Source organism: Miniopterus natalensis, chromosome 18, assembly GCF_054644295.1.
Source record: "Miniopterus natalensis isolate mMinNat1 chromosome 18, mMinNat1.hap1, whole genome shotgun sequence".
NCBI classification, from domain to species: domain Eukaryota; kingdom Metazoa; phylum Chordata; class Mammalia; order Chiroptera; family Miniopteridae; genus Miniopterus; species Miniopterus natalensis.
The window spans coordinates 13,810,970-13,826,453 of NC_142098.1; the positions used below are offsets into that span (position 1 = coordinate 13,810,970).

At 60.2% G+C, this 15,484-nt stretch overlaps 1 protein-coding gene across 1 annotated transcript; it reads right to left on the reverse strand.

Annotated features, from left to right (window-relative positions):
- Positions 1-1,998: 1,998 nt before the first annotated feature.
- ZNF469 (zinc finger protein 469) lies at positions 1,999-15,020 on the reverse strand. The gene has a single exon (XM_016197353.2). It carries the CDS (start codon positions 15,018-15,020, stop codon positions 3,399-3,401), a length of 11,622 nt encoding a protein of 3,873 aa, XP_016052839.2. The 3' UTR covers positions 1,999-3,398.
- Positions 15,021-15,484: the final 464 nt, after the last annotated feature.

Genomic DNA, 15,484 nt, shown 5'->3' on the forward strand with positions numbered 1-15,484 from the left:
CCATTTTCTCTCCTGCCTGCCTCTGAGCTGGTGGGGCCAAGAGATCGTTGGATCAGGCTTTGGGACCTATTAGAAGATGTAGTTGAACAGCACAGCCATTTATGTGACCTTCTGCTAGCACACCCTCTGCCTCGGGGCAGCCCCCGGAGGGACACTGCAGGCTTCTTAGATGTGAACCAAGGCAGAAGCAGCCCTGCCTGAGGACATTCAGGGGCAAGTGGGGGGCTGTGCCCTGTTTTCTCAGCTGTAGGATGGCCTGTAACTTCCTCAGGTCCTCAGGGAGCAGTGGCCCTGCTCTTGCCCAAACCCTCTCCCATCCTCACCCAGCCCATTCCATGTCTCAAACAGGCCCTTTGGGATGCCTGCCTGCCTGTTTGCTTGTGTGTGGGGCTGCATGGCATGTTGGTGTAAGGCCATGGAGGGGTGCACACGCATGTGCAGTAAGCTTGGGTTTCTGAGCCTGTTGGTGAGGCGGAAAGCGGGTGGGGCTGCAGCAGGTGTCTGTTGTGTTTGCATGCGAAAGTAGCGGGTGACTCCAGGCCTGGAGTCCAGCTGCCTGGCCCAGGTGCCAGTCTAGCTGGGCAAATGCTGCCACCTGCTGGCCAGTTGTGCATGTCCACACTGGGGGCTCTGGCCGCAGGAGGGGGCTCCTGCCACAGGAGAAGAGTGGCTTGTTCACGCCAGTCCCTGAGCAGACTGGAGCCATGATGGGTCCCCAAATATTGTGAGCATCAGCACCCCAAGGGTATGTGACATCATAGAGTGCTCACCCACCCCAGAGCCTTTAATTGCAATTTGGGGCAGAGCCTGGAATGTCCAGGCTGCCGGCCCCAGGCCCTGCCAGAGGTATGGCGGACTAAACTCAGGGCACCCAGGAATGGGAGCACCCAGTCTTGTGAACCCGCCAGGCCTCATGGGTCTCCATGTCGAGTCCCCAGACAGCCTTTCTGAAACATGGCTCAAACTCCTCCACCCCAACTCCACCCCCTCTCCTTTGTGTGGCACTCGGGGCCCTTCCCATCCCTGATCTCCAAGCCTGTCTGAGGCCTTGCCAGAGAGACGGCCCCAAAAAGACCAAAGCCCCCTACCCCTGATAGAATCTGGAAATCTCTGAGGGGCGGAGCTGCAACTGGCTCCTTTCCCTGTGCAGAATAGGTGTGTAAATGGGAGGTGGATGGCCAGGTCCCTCATTGAGTCCCTCATGGCTGCCCACCTGTGGCTGGGGCACACCAATGGGAAGGGCTAAGGCTGAGGGAGAGGACCTGGGAAGAGTGTTCCTGGTGGAGAGGAACTGCCCAGGCAAGGGCCTGCTGGGATGCAGGTGAGGCAGGCAGGGGAGTGCCAGGGGCCTGGACAAAAGTGATGAGAACCCAGTGACAGTTTTATAGGTGGGATCCCTCTCCCTGCAGAAAGGGCTTGGTGAGGCTCTCCTCCTCTACCCAGTGAGTGTTATTGGGGGCCTGCTCTGAGCAGCACCCCTCATGCCCGGGCCCAGGTGTCCATCAGGGGCAGCACCTGATGGGTGCCTGACTCTGAACCAGCCTCACTTGCCTCCCAGGCACTTGTCCAAGGCACTGGAGTCTTTGAGGAGGTCTTCAGGATATGGTGGGGCCCGGGAATCTGAGCCTGTGGTCGGGGGGGGGGGTGTCTCCTGGCTTTACCCCTCATGCTGCCTCTGCTGGCTCCCCATGTCCCCTAAACTGAGCTGCGTGAATGATCTCCCATCTCTCCCGCTTTGCTCCTCAAGAGCCCCAGACCAGGGCTGTGAAACATCAGAAACAAAGTGAGCTGCCCTCTGGCATTATCTGTACCATGTTAACAATCCTGGAGGGGCTGGTGGGACCACTTTGCTGCTTCAGGGAGGCTCTACAGGGCCAGGTAGTCCTGGTGACAGGACAAAAGTGGCAGCTGAAGCCAACACTTTATGCTCCAGGTTCTGGGTTTGGGTGGGCAGGCAGGGTAGGGCTGGTTGGAGGACCGACGCCACACAGCAGAGGCTTTCTGTGAAAATAGTGGGAATATATTTGACAGGATGAGTTTGCTGTGATCCGTACAGTACAGCCTCAGAGTTCCCCCATGTTTTATTTATCAGCACTAAAGAGGCATTCTGAGTGGCACACAATGCCTTCTAGAAAGGAGATTGGGGCCTAATTTGGTCTCTTTCAAAATACCAAAATAAAAACTTTTGACATGCACATGGTACCCAAGAAAAAAATGAAAAAAACAGAAGGAAACAAACCATGAACCCCAGACACCCAAGAATAGAAGGAAGCCTTTCCCACACTCCTACTCCCTTCGAAGACAAGATTCTGTAAAAAGGACGTGTGGACCGAGCCCTGGGTCACGTCAGTGCATGAGATGCCAGCAGCGCCACACCCGGCCCTGTGTCCCAGCCAGCTTCTCTGACTGCAACCCTGGGGCTGGAGCCTGCTGGCCAGGGAGCCAGTGAAAGACTTCTTGGGGCAGCTGGTGCCTGTGGGCCTTCTGTGCAGTCCCTGTCGCACCTCCCCACCCTGTCTCCCCTCCCAATCCCCCAGGTAAAACAAATAAAGGAAGCCTGTATTCACATTACAACATGAAAATAGCACCAGAAACTTCAGAGCTAAATTGCTGATACTTGCAGCCGAGAGCTCCGTGTAGGAGGAAGGCTCTAGAAAGGCAACCACAGAGGCTGGGGTGTGTGTGGGGGAGGTGTGTGTGTGTGAGGGGGGATGGGGAGGAAGAACTGGTGGGAGCTGGCTGATGAGCAGTTTCTTCCCTGTCCAAATGGGAACCTGATCGTCAGGGGTCAAGGTGCACTGGAGACCAGCGCTTCTGTCGGAGGCACGGATAGTGGCCTTCACGACCATATGTCAGAGAAAGCCTGTTGTGCTCTGGGGGCCAGGTAGCTCTTCCAGGTGGAGAGCCCCCCTATTTGATCTGTAAGGCCACTTTGGAACTGCAGCAACAGCAGCAACAAGACTAAGGGGGGCCTGCTGAGATCCGACCGTGGCTGCCTCAACTTACTTCCCTGCTAGATGACATGGTGGCGGGAACCTGTGCAAACCTTCAAAGGAGGGGGCACATTGGGTGCAAGGTGTGAGCTGCTCTTTCTTCAAGTTCTTGGTACTGAAAACACAGCTGCGTGGTCTCGAAGAGCCTGCAGTTGGCTTGCCCCTCACCCTCACCTTCTAGGTTGAAAGGGTTTGCTGTCCATCAACCCCAGGCCCTGCCCAAAGCATTAGAGTCTCAGCTCCAACACTGCCGTCTGAGCATTGCCTGGTAAGTCAGCTGGATTAAGATATGGCCACCAATCAAACTATCTCAGAGGACTGAAGCTTGCCAGTGTAGACAGGAGTCCCTTATGCACTGGGTTCGTCCCCCAGCCCTTCTCCCACGCACCCTCTCACTCCTATAAATTACTCTGAGGGGTCCTTTTTTAAAGGGATCTTGAAGCTGGTTAGTCTCTGTCCGAAGAGCTGGCTGAGGAGGTCGCTCTGGGATTCAGCAGTCCAGCAGGCTCGGGGGTTGGCATGTTCAGCACCGCGGACAGCTCTGCCCCTCCTGGGGGTCCTGTGCAGGGGTCTCGCCTGGGGGAAGGCCTTGCCTAGCCCATCTTTGCCACGTCTGAAGTCCCGGTGCGTGTGGCTGGGCTCCCCCCTCTGCTGCTCTGAGGGCTGGGGCAATGTAGAGCTGCTCTGGCTGCTGGGCCTGGGCTTGGCAGGGAGCACACGGCTGGGAGTAGCCTGCTTCCGGGGAGCCCGGCGGGGTTTGTCAGGGACTGAAGGGGCTCTCCCCAAGCTCCCCACACTTTCACTCCTGCTTGGCCCCAGGGCCCGGCCCTTTCTCTTTTTCTCTTTGCCCTCCCTGTCCTCCCTGGGGACCAGGCTCCCTTGGGGCCTGTGGTCACCAGCTTCCCTTGGTGCCCTGGGGTAGCCCTTGGTTGGGGCTCGAGTGGGGGGCTTGTCTAGGGCGGGGCTCTGGACTGGGCAGTTGGGCTTGGCTGGGGTGGTGGCTGTCTCGCTTTGGAGCTGCCCGCTGGCTGGTTGAGGCTGGCTGCCACCTGCTGTCTTGGTGCTGTGCTGTGGCCCTCCATTGCCCTGGGAGCTGGGCTTGGCTTTGAGAGCAGTGGGCTTTTGCCTGTCCTCAGTGCCACAGGCTGGCTCTCTAGGTTTTGGGCTGGCCACGGCCTTCTTTGATTGCACCGGGAATTTGGGTGCTTTGCTGGGGATGGACAAAGTTGGCCTGTCCTTTGATGAACTCCGACAGCTCCCATGCTTGGTGGCACTGCCCTTATGGCACTGCTTCTCCTTCTGGAGCAGGGAGGGAGCTTCTGGGCGATGGTCAGGGGCACATTTGCCAGGGGCACTCGGGGTCCTGCCTTTCCCTGAGAATAGGCTGATTGCCCTCTGTTCCTCTGTGGCTTGGCCTCTGGCCCCTTGCTGGGGCAGAAACCCCTCCAGCGAAAGAACCTGCTGGAGAAGAGGCCCAGGGCTGCCTGGGGAAGCCTTGTCTGTGGGGCTCTCCAGGGCTTGGTCTGGCTTGTGGCCATCTTTGCCATCAGCTAAGGCTGCTGGGAAAGGAGACAGAGATGGGAGAATGAGCTCCTGGGAGTCAGAGGGCAGATTGTCGTCCTTGGCCAGGTGGCCCACAGGATCCATGGGCCTCTCTGGGGTCTTGGGCTGACCCCTGGTGCCACCGGGAGCTGCCTCTAGGCAGGGCTGGAGCAGAGCTGGGAGGGATGTCTCGCTCAAAGCGGGGCTGTTGTCCAGAGACATAGACCGGTCCATGACGGGCCCAGGGGCGCTGCTGGGCGTGGCCACTCTGTGCTGTTTGCTAGGCAGTGAGCCCTCCTCGGCCTGAGCCTTCTGCCTAGAGGCGCCTGGCCTCCGCACCCCACGGAATGTGAAGGGCTGCTGCCCCTTCCTCAGGTGTTTGTCCATGTGTCGGTCAAACTGTTCCTTCTTGGCGAACGTGTAGTTGCAGGAACTGCAGATGAAGGACCGCTTGCTGATGTGGGTGACGTTGGCACAGAGCTCACAGGCATACAGTGGAGTGTGCTGCAGCTCCAGCTCCTCCTTCACCCCGTGCTCCCTGGCAAGGTGTGCACGCAGCTCGCGGGGCTCAGGGTAGACCCTTGGGCACTGCGGGCACAGGAAGACGCGCAGTGGGCTATGCACCGCCAGGTGGCGCTGCAGCTTGAAAGGCTTGGGGAACCGCTTGCCGCAGTGGTGGCAGTCTCGGGAGGGGTCCTTGCAGTCCTGGTGCACCGGGATGGTGTGGAGTAGGGGCTCTTGGTTGGAGCAGGGGGCAGGGGATGGACTGGGGCACATCTTGGTGGAGCCAGGGAGAGTGGCAGAACTGCTGGGCAGAGTGGGGTTTGGGCAGGTTGACAGGCTGCTGTTGGCTAAGGTGCTGTCTGGCGTCAAGGTGCCATCCTGGTTTGAGTTTTTGGTACGAGCCTTGGGTTTTGCCCTCTCCCTCTCTGTGGGGCCCCCATCTGCCTGGCCAACTGAGCATTTACCCCTGGGAGGTTTGGATGCCTGCCCCATGATGCTGCTCAGCAAGTGTGTGACAGTGTTGTCCCCCTCCCAGCATCCAGGTGGGTCTCCCAGGAACCTTCGTGCCGGCCCCTTTCTGGCGAATCGTAGGGCATGTTCCCGCAGGTGTTCGTTGTACATCCAGACATCGGCCACCTCCCTCAGGCACATGCCGCAGGCCCACAGCCCCGTCCGGCCCTGCACGTGCTTCTCCTGAAGGTGCTCCCGTAGCAGCTCGCGAGAGCCAAACCTGCGCTCCACACACATGTAGCAGGTGGGGGGCGGTGAGGGGCTATGGGCCAGCTTATGGAGGTCCAGCTCACCCAGGCCATGGAAGCGCTGGAAGCACACCCTGCACTTGTAGGGTGCCCTCCTGGCCTTGGCATTCCGGTCTCTGACTGGGGCCCTTCTGGCGTCGGCCACCTCCTCTGTCCTTTTGCTCCGTGGCCCCTGGGAGTTCGCTGTGGCCTTGAAGTCTAAGAAGCTCACTCTGGGGAGAGCCATGGGGTCTTTGCAGGGTCCCAGAAAGCATAGATCTTGCATCTCAAGTCTGGTGCTGAGCCTCTCAAGATCCACAGCATTCCCTGGGAGCCCACAGTTGTAGTGTTCTCTCTCCAGGTTGGGGGGCTCAGGGCTCATGTCTCCGAGAGAAGAGGCAGTCTCATCGGTGGAGGCCCGCAGCTCCAGGCCTCGCCAAGCTGCTGGGACCATGTGCAGCTCAGGGATATTCTCCGGCTGGTGGTCCTCAGCACTGCAGGAGGATTCGTGCTTGGCACAGTCCACCTCCAAGTCAGGCTCCAGGGCCCATAGGCTGGGTCCTGGGGCCCAGGGGTCAATGCCAGGCACCTTGCTGCTGAGGAAGCCCTCCAGGAGGAAGGACTCAGGCAGGCCCATGGCCTCATCACTCCATGGGTCCTCGTGGGAAAGGCAGAGGGAGCCTGAGTCACTGAGATCCGTGGGCATGTGGGTGGAGGGCAGAGCATTGCTGTCCTGGAACTCCCTACTGGGCTCCGGCAATGGTGGAGGCTTTGGCTTTTTATAGCGCTTCCCATAGACTCGGGGGTTCTTCTTCCGAGTTAAGCGATTGCCCAGAGGGAAGAGCTGGGAAAAGGAAGCTTCGTCATCAAATAAATTCAAAGCATTCCCGAGACCCAGGCCAGGGGCTTCAGGAGTGACACCTTCATGCTCCTGGACCACTCCTTGCTTGACCAGGCCTGAGGGGTGCGGTCCCAGGGAGCCTTGTAGACAACTGTTTATGGTGCCACCTGCTTCAGAACCACAAGTCTCTGGAGGGCTGGGGGGTCCCCAGGGGGGCTTGGGTCCTTCCCAGGCACCTTGCTCTGACCCACTCTCGGCTGCTGTGCTGTGCCCTGCAGGCGTACCCCCAGCTGCCCTTGACATTTCTCTGCAGACACCCGACGTCCTGGTCTCTCTGGGTCCCCAGCACCCCCTTGCCAAGGCTGCCTTCTGCCCCCCTGGCTCTTCCCCAGGAGACACCCCCTCCACCGTCCCTGGAGGGGCCACCCGGTTCCCAGGTGACTTCCATGTGGACATCTCCAGTTCTGTGGCCGTGAGGAGAGGCGGCTGTGTGACCTCAGTCTCTTGATCTGCCTCCTGTGAGAGGCAGTGGCTCAAGGGGGCTGGGCAATTGACAACAGCAGTTGATGGATTCCAGTGGCTTCTATCTGAAATCACATCAGAGGAGACTCGAGGACTACTCTCTTCCCGGAACCTTCTCGCTCTTGGCTTTTTCGATTTCTTCTTTGATTTCCCCTCTGACTCGCTGGGGATGTCCACGGGTGCTCTGCCCCGCCTCTCACCTCCTCTTCTCTCTGCCCGTTTGGGACAGGGCTCATCCCTCTGCAGCAAGTACCGTTTCCTGGCCTCTGCAGGCCTTGAGCCCACTTCTTGCTTGACTAGGCCTGAGGGGTGTGGTCCCAGGCTGGGGGGACAGCCTGGTGTTCTCACAATGCTGAGCCCCCGCCTGAGCCCCTTGGACATCTCGGGACCTGGGGCATCCTCAGGAGCTGCAGAGCCCTGGACTGGAGGTGAGCCAGCAGTGTGGCTGGGACCGCTCAGCCTGTGCCTGGGTTTCTCTTTCCCAGGTGCCCTGCGGCTTTTTTTCCTGGGGGGGAAGCTCATCTGGGCTTCGGGTTCCCCAGCTTGGGGAGCAGGCAGGGCTGGGGACCTTGGCTGGGAGGTGGCCCCGTGTAGCCTGTGCTTCCTGGCTCTGTGGCGGCTTAGGCCTGGTCCGGAACGGAAGGTGGCAGAGCAGACCTCGCAGGTCACGGGCCGCCCGCTGGGGTCTCTGTTCTTCCAGCGAATGTTCTCAGTAGACATGGGCCTATTTTTAAAGCCACAAGGCTTCTGTTTGGGGTCCTGAGGACATAGAAGGTCCCTTTGGGGCATCTGGTGGAGGACATTTCTGAGGCTCTTTGGGGAGTCGGGTCTGGAGTTGCTGGCTGTGCTGCTCAGAGAGGTGGCTCTGTCCTGGTGGAGGTCTTCATAAGGGCAGGTGACTGTTAAGTCTCCGGTGCCAGCTCCTGAGGCTTTTGTAATGCCAGGGTGCCCAGCCCCAGTTATCTGAAAGTCTACCTTGCCCTGGGTGCTGGCCCCTGCCTCACCTTCCTGGCAGGTAGGAGGCTCTGGCCCTGCTGTCGTCTGGGTAGAAGGGTCAGTGGGCACAGTGGTGATGCTCTGGCCTTCCCTGTTTCTTGGGTGTTCTGAGGAGGGGTCCTTGGGCGTCCTGTCTGGGCTGGTGTTGGGCAAGGCTACCTTGCAAGGGTCTGGCCACTCAGCCCTAGGGCCTCTGACTGCCCCCATGCTATCTGAGGCGGGGATGCCAGGTAGGGCAGCAGCTGTGATGGTCACTCTTGGGGACATGGCCCTTGCTGGGGGAGGAGGGACATCATAGGCAGGAGATCCCCTTGGCTTCTCTTTTCTAGAACCCTCTAGGGATCTTGACATGTGGCCTTCAGGGTGGTCCCCCGCATGGGTGGAGATGAAGACATTGATGAAGCCGGGCTGGCTGGTGGAAGGGTCTTCCAGCGGGCTTCGTTCCCCTAGGAGAGAGTGGCAAGCCAGGCTTTCCTTGAGCCCACAAGAACTTGTCCTTAAAGATGAGGCTGCCAGGCCTTCCCCAGCCTTAGCATCTGTGGGAGCTGGGATGCAGTCAGCACTTTTCAGAGCTGTACAGGCAGAGGAATAGGCTGGCAGATGCTTTGTGCTGGTGGGGTCCCCTCGGGATGGAGATGCTGGGAGCAGCACCCTCAGCTCACCCGAAGGCACCATGGAAGGGTCTTCATGGAGCAGGTGCTCAAGGTTGCAGGGAACAGGGGTGGCTGCAGAAATGGGTAAGGGGGGACAGCTGGCCACATCTCTCATGGGGAGCTCTGGGCTCTCCCCAGTGAGCAGCAGGTGCTTCTTAAGGCCTGAACTGGCCACCTCTGGAGTCCAGTCCTCAGGCCCATTTTGGGCATGGGCTGCTCTCAAGGCTGGAGCCAAAGATTCCACATCAGAGGAAGTGGGGCTGGGGGTGGACTGTGCCTCGTTCTGAAGGCCCAAGTTCAGTCTGCTTCCCTGGACCTGCCCTCCTAGCTGGTCTGCAGCCCCAACCGGGCTGGCCAGTGTGGTTTCAGGATCAGCATTGACTGTGGTGAGGTTGTCAGCTCTCCCTGGGCTCCCCCAGTTATCTGGTTGCAGCTGGCTGGCTTTGCCTTGGCTTTTGAGCTTCTCAGCCTGGCTGAGTGAGCCCAGATGGTCATCTGCCTCTGGCCTCAGCTGACATTGGGCCATTGCAGGGATAGCTGCCATCTGAACACCCCCATCCGAGGCCTTGGCAGTGATGTGGGCCACATTCCCACATTCCATGCTGTCCCTTTCCACATCTGAAGGGTTGTTCTGTTGAGGACTCTGGGCACTGGCAAGCCGGGGCCCCTGTAAGCCCTGGGTGTCATCTTCACTCACAGCTGCTCTGGCCACCAGGAGCTGGAGTTGATGTAGGGGGCTTTCATCTGGGTCCTGGGGCCTCCTGCAAGGACTGGAGTTGGGAATGCAGGCAGATCTTGGAGAGGCTCCTGCTGGTACAAACTCCTTGTTACCCTCAGAGCCAAGGCCCTCTGCTACAGGGTGGAAGGGACCTGCTTCTTCTGGCCCATCTGTCCTGCTTGGAGAATGTCCGTTGAGGACCTCCCTGTGACTGACACCAGAAGGTGGAGTGGCACTTGGATACAGAACCTTGGCACCCTGAAATGTCAAGTGAGGTGCCAGATGGGCAACAGGGCTGCTGAGCGCTTCCAGCTCTGGGACATCTTGGCCAGGCCCCTGAGCCTTGCAGGATCCTGGGAGCAGCTCTCTTCTCCGAGTGCAGGGAAGGGGCAGCAGGGCATCTTCGTTGTGATGGATTCTGGTGGCCTTGTCATTTTTAAGATGTAAAGGCTCATGGTTTAGGCTGCACTTTACTAAATTCCCCCTGTCCGATGGGGGGTTGAGTGGCTCTCCGGGGCCCGGTAGACAGGCTTCTGGGCAGCCCCTGCAGCCCTCTTCTGCCTCAGGGAGCCCTCTCCTGGAGACTCTGCTGTTCTGCGCTGGCTGGAAACTGAGGCTAACCCCAGTGGGGCTGAAAGAAGCTCCAGAAACCTGGTCTTTGTGGGTAGTAGGAGGAGGGGCTGCTTCTCCCTGCTGAAACGAGGGCCACTCCTCCTCGGGGCTCTCTAGAGTCCCCTTTGTGGTGGCCATGGCTGTTTCTGCCCCCTCCTGGCGTGGACTCACTTCCCCAAGACCAGTGAGGTCAGCCGCGGAAAATGAGTCCTTTCGGGGTGAGGCAGCCTGGTGGGTGGGCAGGGGGGTGCCTGTGCCCGAGAGCATTCTGCCTGTGTGCTGAGCTCCACGCGGCTCTCCTGTGTCCTCATGCACACCTTTACTTTGCAGCTGACTTTCTAATTCAGTGACCAGCCTTTTGATCTCTAATTCATCCTCAGACAGGTTGCTCATAAAAGCAATGCTACATTCGCTAACCTTGGAAGGCAAAGGGGGAGGGGTGGTGGCTCCTGTCCTTTCACGAGGACACTTCTTACTGAAAGCCTTTGCCCCCGAGAGGTCAGGAAAATGGCCCAGGTGGCTGGATAGCACTGGGGAAGCTTCCTCCAGCAGGGACCAGCCCTTCTCAGGCAGAAATGAGGGGTATGGCGGGTCTAGCTGGGCTTTCTTCTGGGGAGGATCGATGTACGTGGATGGTGAGTGTGCATCCCCGTTTCCAGACAGGCTGCTGTAGATCGGCGAATCGAAGTCGTCCACGGGCAGCCCAGAGAGGAGGGGCGTGGACTCCAAGGTCAGTGGTGATTCGGCTTTGCCTGGGTCTGTGTCGACTGTGTAGGGTGGACTCCCGGGAGGTTTTGGCTTGAGGGAACTGGCGTCTACACCCTCCTGGCACAGGTGCATGCTGCTGGCTGAAGGAGTGTCCGGAGCTAAGGGCTTGGAGTACAAGTCTTTGGGGAAACAGCCAGCCAGGTCTTTGGGGCCAAGGAGCAATTCGCTGGGGGGACTGCTATAGGGCTGGGGCCCCTTTTTGGCAGCTGGAACAGTGGAGTCTCTGTTAAAAAGAGCAGAGTTACATCCAAGATCAGGGGTCTTTAAAAACACAATGCTAGGCTGGGGGTAGGCAGCAGAGGTGTTAGTGATGGGGACCAGCAATTCTCCTGGCAGGTAGGCAGGGGGGTCCTCTTTTTCACGAGAGATGGGGGGTTCTGTGCACCTGGGGACACCCAGCAGATTGCCTGCACCTGGTGCTGATGAGCTCCTGTGGGGCACCATGGTGTCCTCTCTGCCTGGCTGTGGTTGCTCTGGGGCTGGGGAACAGAGACTTCCTTCCACACAGGTGGACGGAGGAGAGCCGGAAACATCTCTGAGAAGCTTTGTGGTGTCAGGAGGAACATCTTCTTGAAGGCAGTCCAGCGATGCATGGTTTTCCTCTGGGGTCTTGGTGCTGGTGGGAACCTGCAGGATACACTTGGGGTCTCTCTCCTTAGGGTTCTCTCTGGTCTCAGGGCTTCGCAGTGGGCCCTGAGCCTTGGGACTCTCAGTGGGGCCTGGGGAAGGCCTGCCTGGCTTTGCAGTTTCCTGCCTTACCTTCCTGGATTTCTGCTGCTGTTGATCTTCTCTAGGACCCAGGGCCAAGTCCATTTCCTTCCTCTTCTCACCTTGGCGCCGCCGTCGCCGGCTGCTGTGACGGGACTGGCCCCTGAAGCGAGAGCCCCGCGGCTGCAAGTTGTCTTCTTCCTCGGACTCTGAGGCGTAGTCGTATTCCTGGAGACTGCCGTCCAAGGTGCTGGGTGCGGGCCTCTCAGTCGCCAGGGAGAAGCACCTGCCCTGGCCATGCTGTGCCTGCCGCTTGTGCAGCTGATTCTTCTGCTGCACAATCTTGTGGATGAGCTCCTTGCTCCAGGTGCCACCCCAGGCCTTCCTCCTCCTGGAATCCTTCCCCAGGGACAGTCGAAGGCGCTTGGAGCTCCTGGTCTCCACTGGGAGGACCCTACCACAGGTATCTGTGTGGCTCTTGGGGGCTTGGGTCCTGAGGTCCCGGGGGTGGGGTGGAGCTGGCTCAGCCCTGTTGCCCTTTCTCCTGGGCCTCAGGCAGGCGGCTCTGGTGCTCCTGCCTGACCTCTTAGCAGTGTTGACTGTGTCCAGCTCTCCCTGGAAAAACTTAAACTGCTTCCCTCTCCTCTGCTGGCTGGCCAGGCTGACCCCATCTGCCTCCGCAGGCACTGGGCCCAGGGATCGAGTTTTGGGCCTACTGCAGGCCAAGTAGTTCCCATCACCAGGGCGAGGGGCCTGGGACTCTGGGGCTGGGGCTGGGAGCTGAGTTTTGTTCTCTGGCATGACCCCCACCCTGGTCTTGGGGGGCAGCCCAATACTGGGACCTCTGGGGCCAGAAGGTTCTTCGTCGGTGAAGACGTCGATGAAGCTGCTGTCGATCTCAGGGTTGTCTGACTGGTATTCCAGGCCGTTGAGTGCCTCAGTGATGAGGCTGTCCAGCTTGGCATCATCCTCCAGGTCCAGGTCCCCAGCAGAGAGTGGGAAGGGGGCAGTGGCCAGGCTGGGCAAGAAACCTGTCCTCAGGGGGTCATCTTTGCCATCCACCCGGACTTCTCCCCCTAGCAGGAAGGGGACCGTCTTAGTGTGGCCGAGCAGGCTTGGGTTCCCACTTGCTGGTGCTTTGGGGGCAGCCAGCACAGAGGGGGCAGTGGGAGGCGTGGGGATCTCCGAGGGCTGCTGGTGGCTGTCCTTGGTCCTGGCCAGGAGCAGGCTGCAAAACTGCCGGTGCTCCAGGAAGGTGGCCAGGCTGCTGTAGTTTCGGTCGCACTGCTTGCAAGTGAGCAGTACGTCCAGCTGGTCCAGGCTGGCGCTGCTGAGGGGGAAGTGGTGGGAAGAGTAGGGCGGTGGCTCTGGGGGGAAGCCCTCCAGCGCCCTGCTGCCCACCTTGGGGCCCCCACTGCGGAATGGGGCCTCCTCCAGGCATTTGAAGGTGCCCTCGGCCCCCAGCCCATCTGTGGGGAAAGGGAAGGTCTTGACTGGCTCTGGCTGGTAGTGGATGGGGAGGGCATTTGAGGTCTCAGGGGATGGGAAGGGACTGCTGTTCTCCTGGGGGTGATTGCGGGGGTGGAAGAAGGCAGAGGGCCCTAGTGGGCCAGGGAGCTGGCTCTCCTCTGAGCTGGGGTTGGCTGGGCTGCTGGACAGCGGTGACAGTGATGAGCAGGTGCTGCTGCCAGCTGTGTTGGTGGCCGGTGAGGGCAGTGGAGACTCACTGGGAGAGGCTCCCACCAGCCTGGGTGGGGGCAGGTTGGGGGTCCCTTGGGGTGAGACCTGGGGCTGAGCCACCCCAAAGAACAGGGGCTGGGCTCCAGGGTCCTGCAGCCCATTGTAGGTGAACAGCCCTGGGGAACTGCTGCTGTGCTGGCCCTGGCTGTTTCTCAGCACTGCTGGCTTCTCCCCTGGTCCAGGTGTCTTGCTGGCAGCACCCAGGGCTACCTGGCTGCTCCCCTGCCACTCAGGGGCCCCTGGGGGAAAAGGCAGCCGGCTCAGCATCTCCACTTGATGGGGGCTGGGTCTGGTGCCTGGGAGCACCTGGGGCCAGGGCAGTGTGGGGCTCTGGGGGAGGCCAAGCCGCTGGTTTGGGCTGGGCTGGCCTTCAAAGAACACACTCCTAGTGGTGGCTGGGGGACCCAGGGGAGGTGTGGGGTAAGGGGCTCCGGTGGGATCCCACAGCTGGGGCAATCTGGTGGGCGGAGGCCCAGGTGTGGCCAGCTCTGTGTCCAGAGACCTAGGACTGGTGCTCATCCCACTTGCTCTTGGGCTCCCATAAGCCTGCCCAGGAAAGTGCCTCTGTGGCAGAGAGTTTGGGGGTCCCCTGGGGCTCCCCAGCCCATTGTGGGCAGAAGGTGGTCTCTCAGGGAGGGCTTTGGTCAGGCTCTTGTGCAAACTGTCTGGGAAGGTGACTGTGCTTTCTGAGAAGGGGTTGGGGGCTGGGTGAGCAGCACCAGTTGTGGAGAGAACACGGTGGAGGTCATTGGCAGGGTCAAGGCGTCCCGGCTGGCTGGAGTAGCAGGGCGGTGGTGGGGCAACAGGCTGGGTGGGCAGGGGGTAGCCCATGCCTGTGCCCACTGCCTCCTCCTGCCATTCAGCCCGAGGCTGGTGGAAGGCAAACACCAGTGCCCTCTCAGAGTACTCAGGCCCCGCCGTGTCCTTGGGGAAGGACTTTGGGCCAGCCCCATGCAGCACTGGGAAGGGGATCTGGAAGGAGGCCACCCTGGGACTGCCACCTTCAGGAAAGGGCTCCTGCTCTGTGGGAAGGACCCTGAAACTAGCACCTGGGAAGTTGTTCTCAGCAGTGGAAGGCCAGGTGCTGGTGTCATTGCTCTGGGGGGCCCTAAGGGGTGGGGGGCCTGGGGTGGCACTCGGTGAGGTATAATTGGTAGAGGTAAAGCTGGAGGGTGTCTCCTGGAAGCACCTTTGGAAGTTGAGCTCTTCTGGGGCAGGAGGGGCCTCTGCCTCTGGGGGTCGGGGGGCCTCACACTGTGGGCCCTCAGGGGAATCACGTAGGCCAGGTCTGGCCCTTGAGCCCGAAATGCTCAGAGTGTAGAGCTGCTGGGGGCTGCTATCTGCCCTGCTGGCTGCGCACTGTGTGGGAACCTGTGTGTGGCTCCTCCCTAGTGGAGCCCGGGGGCTGCCACCCTTCCTGGGGGGGCTGCTTAGGGGCTGGGTTCTCAGCAGGGGAGTCTTGGGCTCCACTTCCCTAGCCTGCTCAGGCTGGGTATCAGGGGGCTCCATGGCTTGGGTCCCGCTACCCGCTTCCCTTGAGGCCTTGGCGGTCCTGTTGGCTGGGGCACCGTCCTCGCCGGCGGGCTGGGTGGCTGTGCCACTGGCCATGCCACTGGTTGTTTGGCAGGACTGCAGGCCTCTGGTCGCGGTTGGGGGTGGCGCTCCGCGGGGCTGCTCCCCAGGCATGGCCCCTCCCTCTGGTCGCTAGGAAGATGCAGTGGTCCGAGGGGGTCCGTAGGGAGTGGGCTGGAAGGCCATCCTTGCCCCTTGGGGGGCCCTGGAGAAACCTGCTCTCATGGTCCTGGGTGGAGCCTGAAAGGAAAAGACAGGAGTGAGTAGGGAGCCGTGGAGGCTCCATGGCTCCCATGGAAGCCGTGACAGGCTGGGAGTGGAAGCAGCTGGCACAAAAGCCACTCCCTTTAGAGGACGGGGCTCTGCTCTGATGGCACTTTGAGAGATAAGAGGAGAAAAGCATCACTGCCAGACTGAGCAAGGGGTTGAGGGTGGGGGGAGAAAGAGAGAGAAAGGAAAAAAGTGCTGTCTGGGGTCTGAGGGTCTGAGACCTCTGGCCACCTCGGAGCAGCCTTGTTCCGCTCTTGCCAGCCTATGAGCGAAAGGCCCCAGACCTGCAGAGGTGCCATGACAGGGAT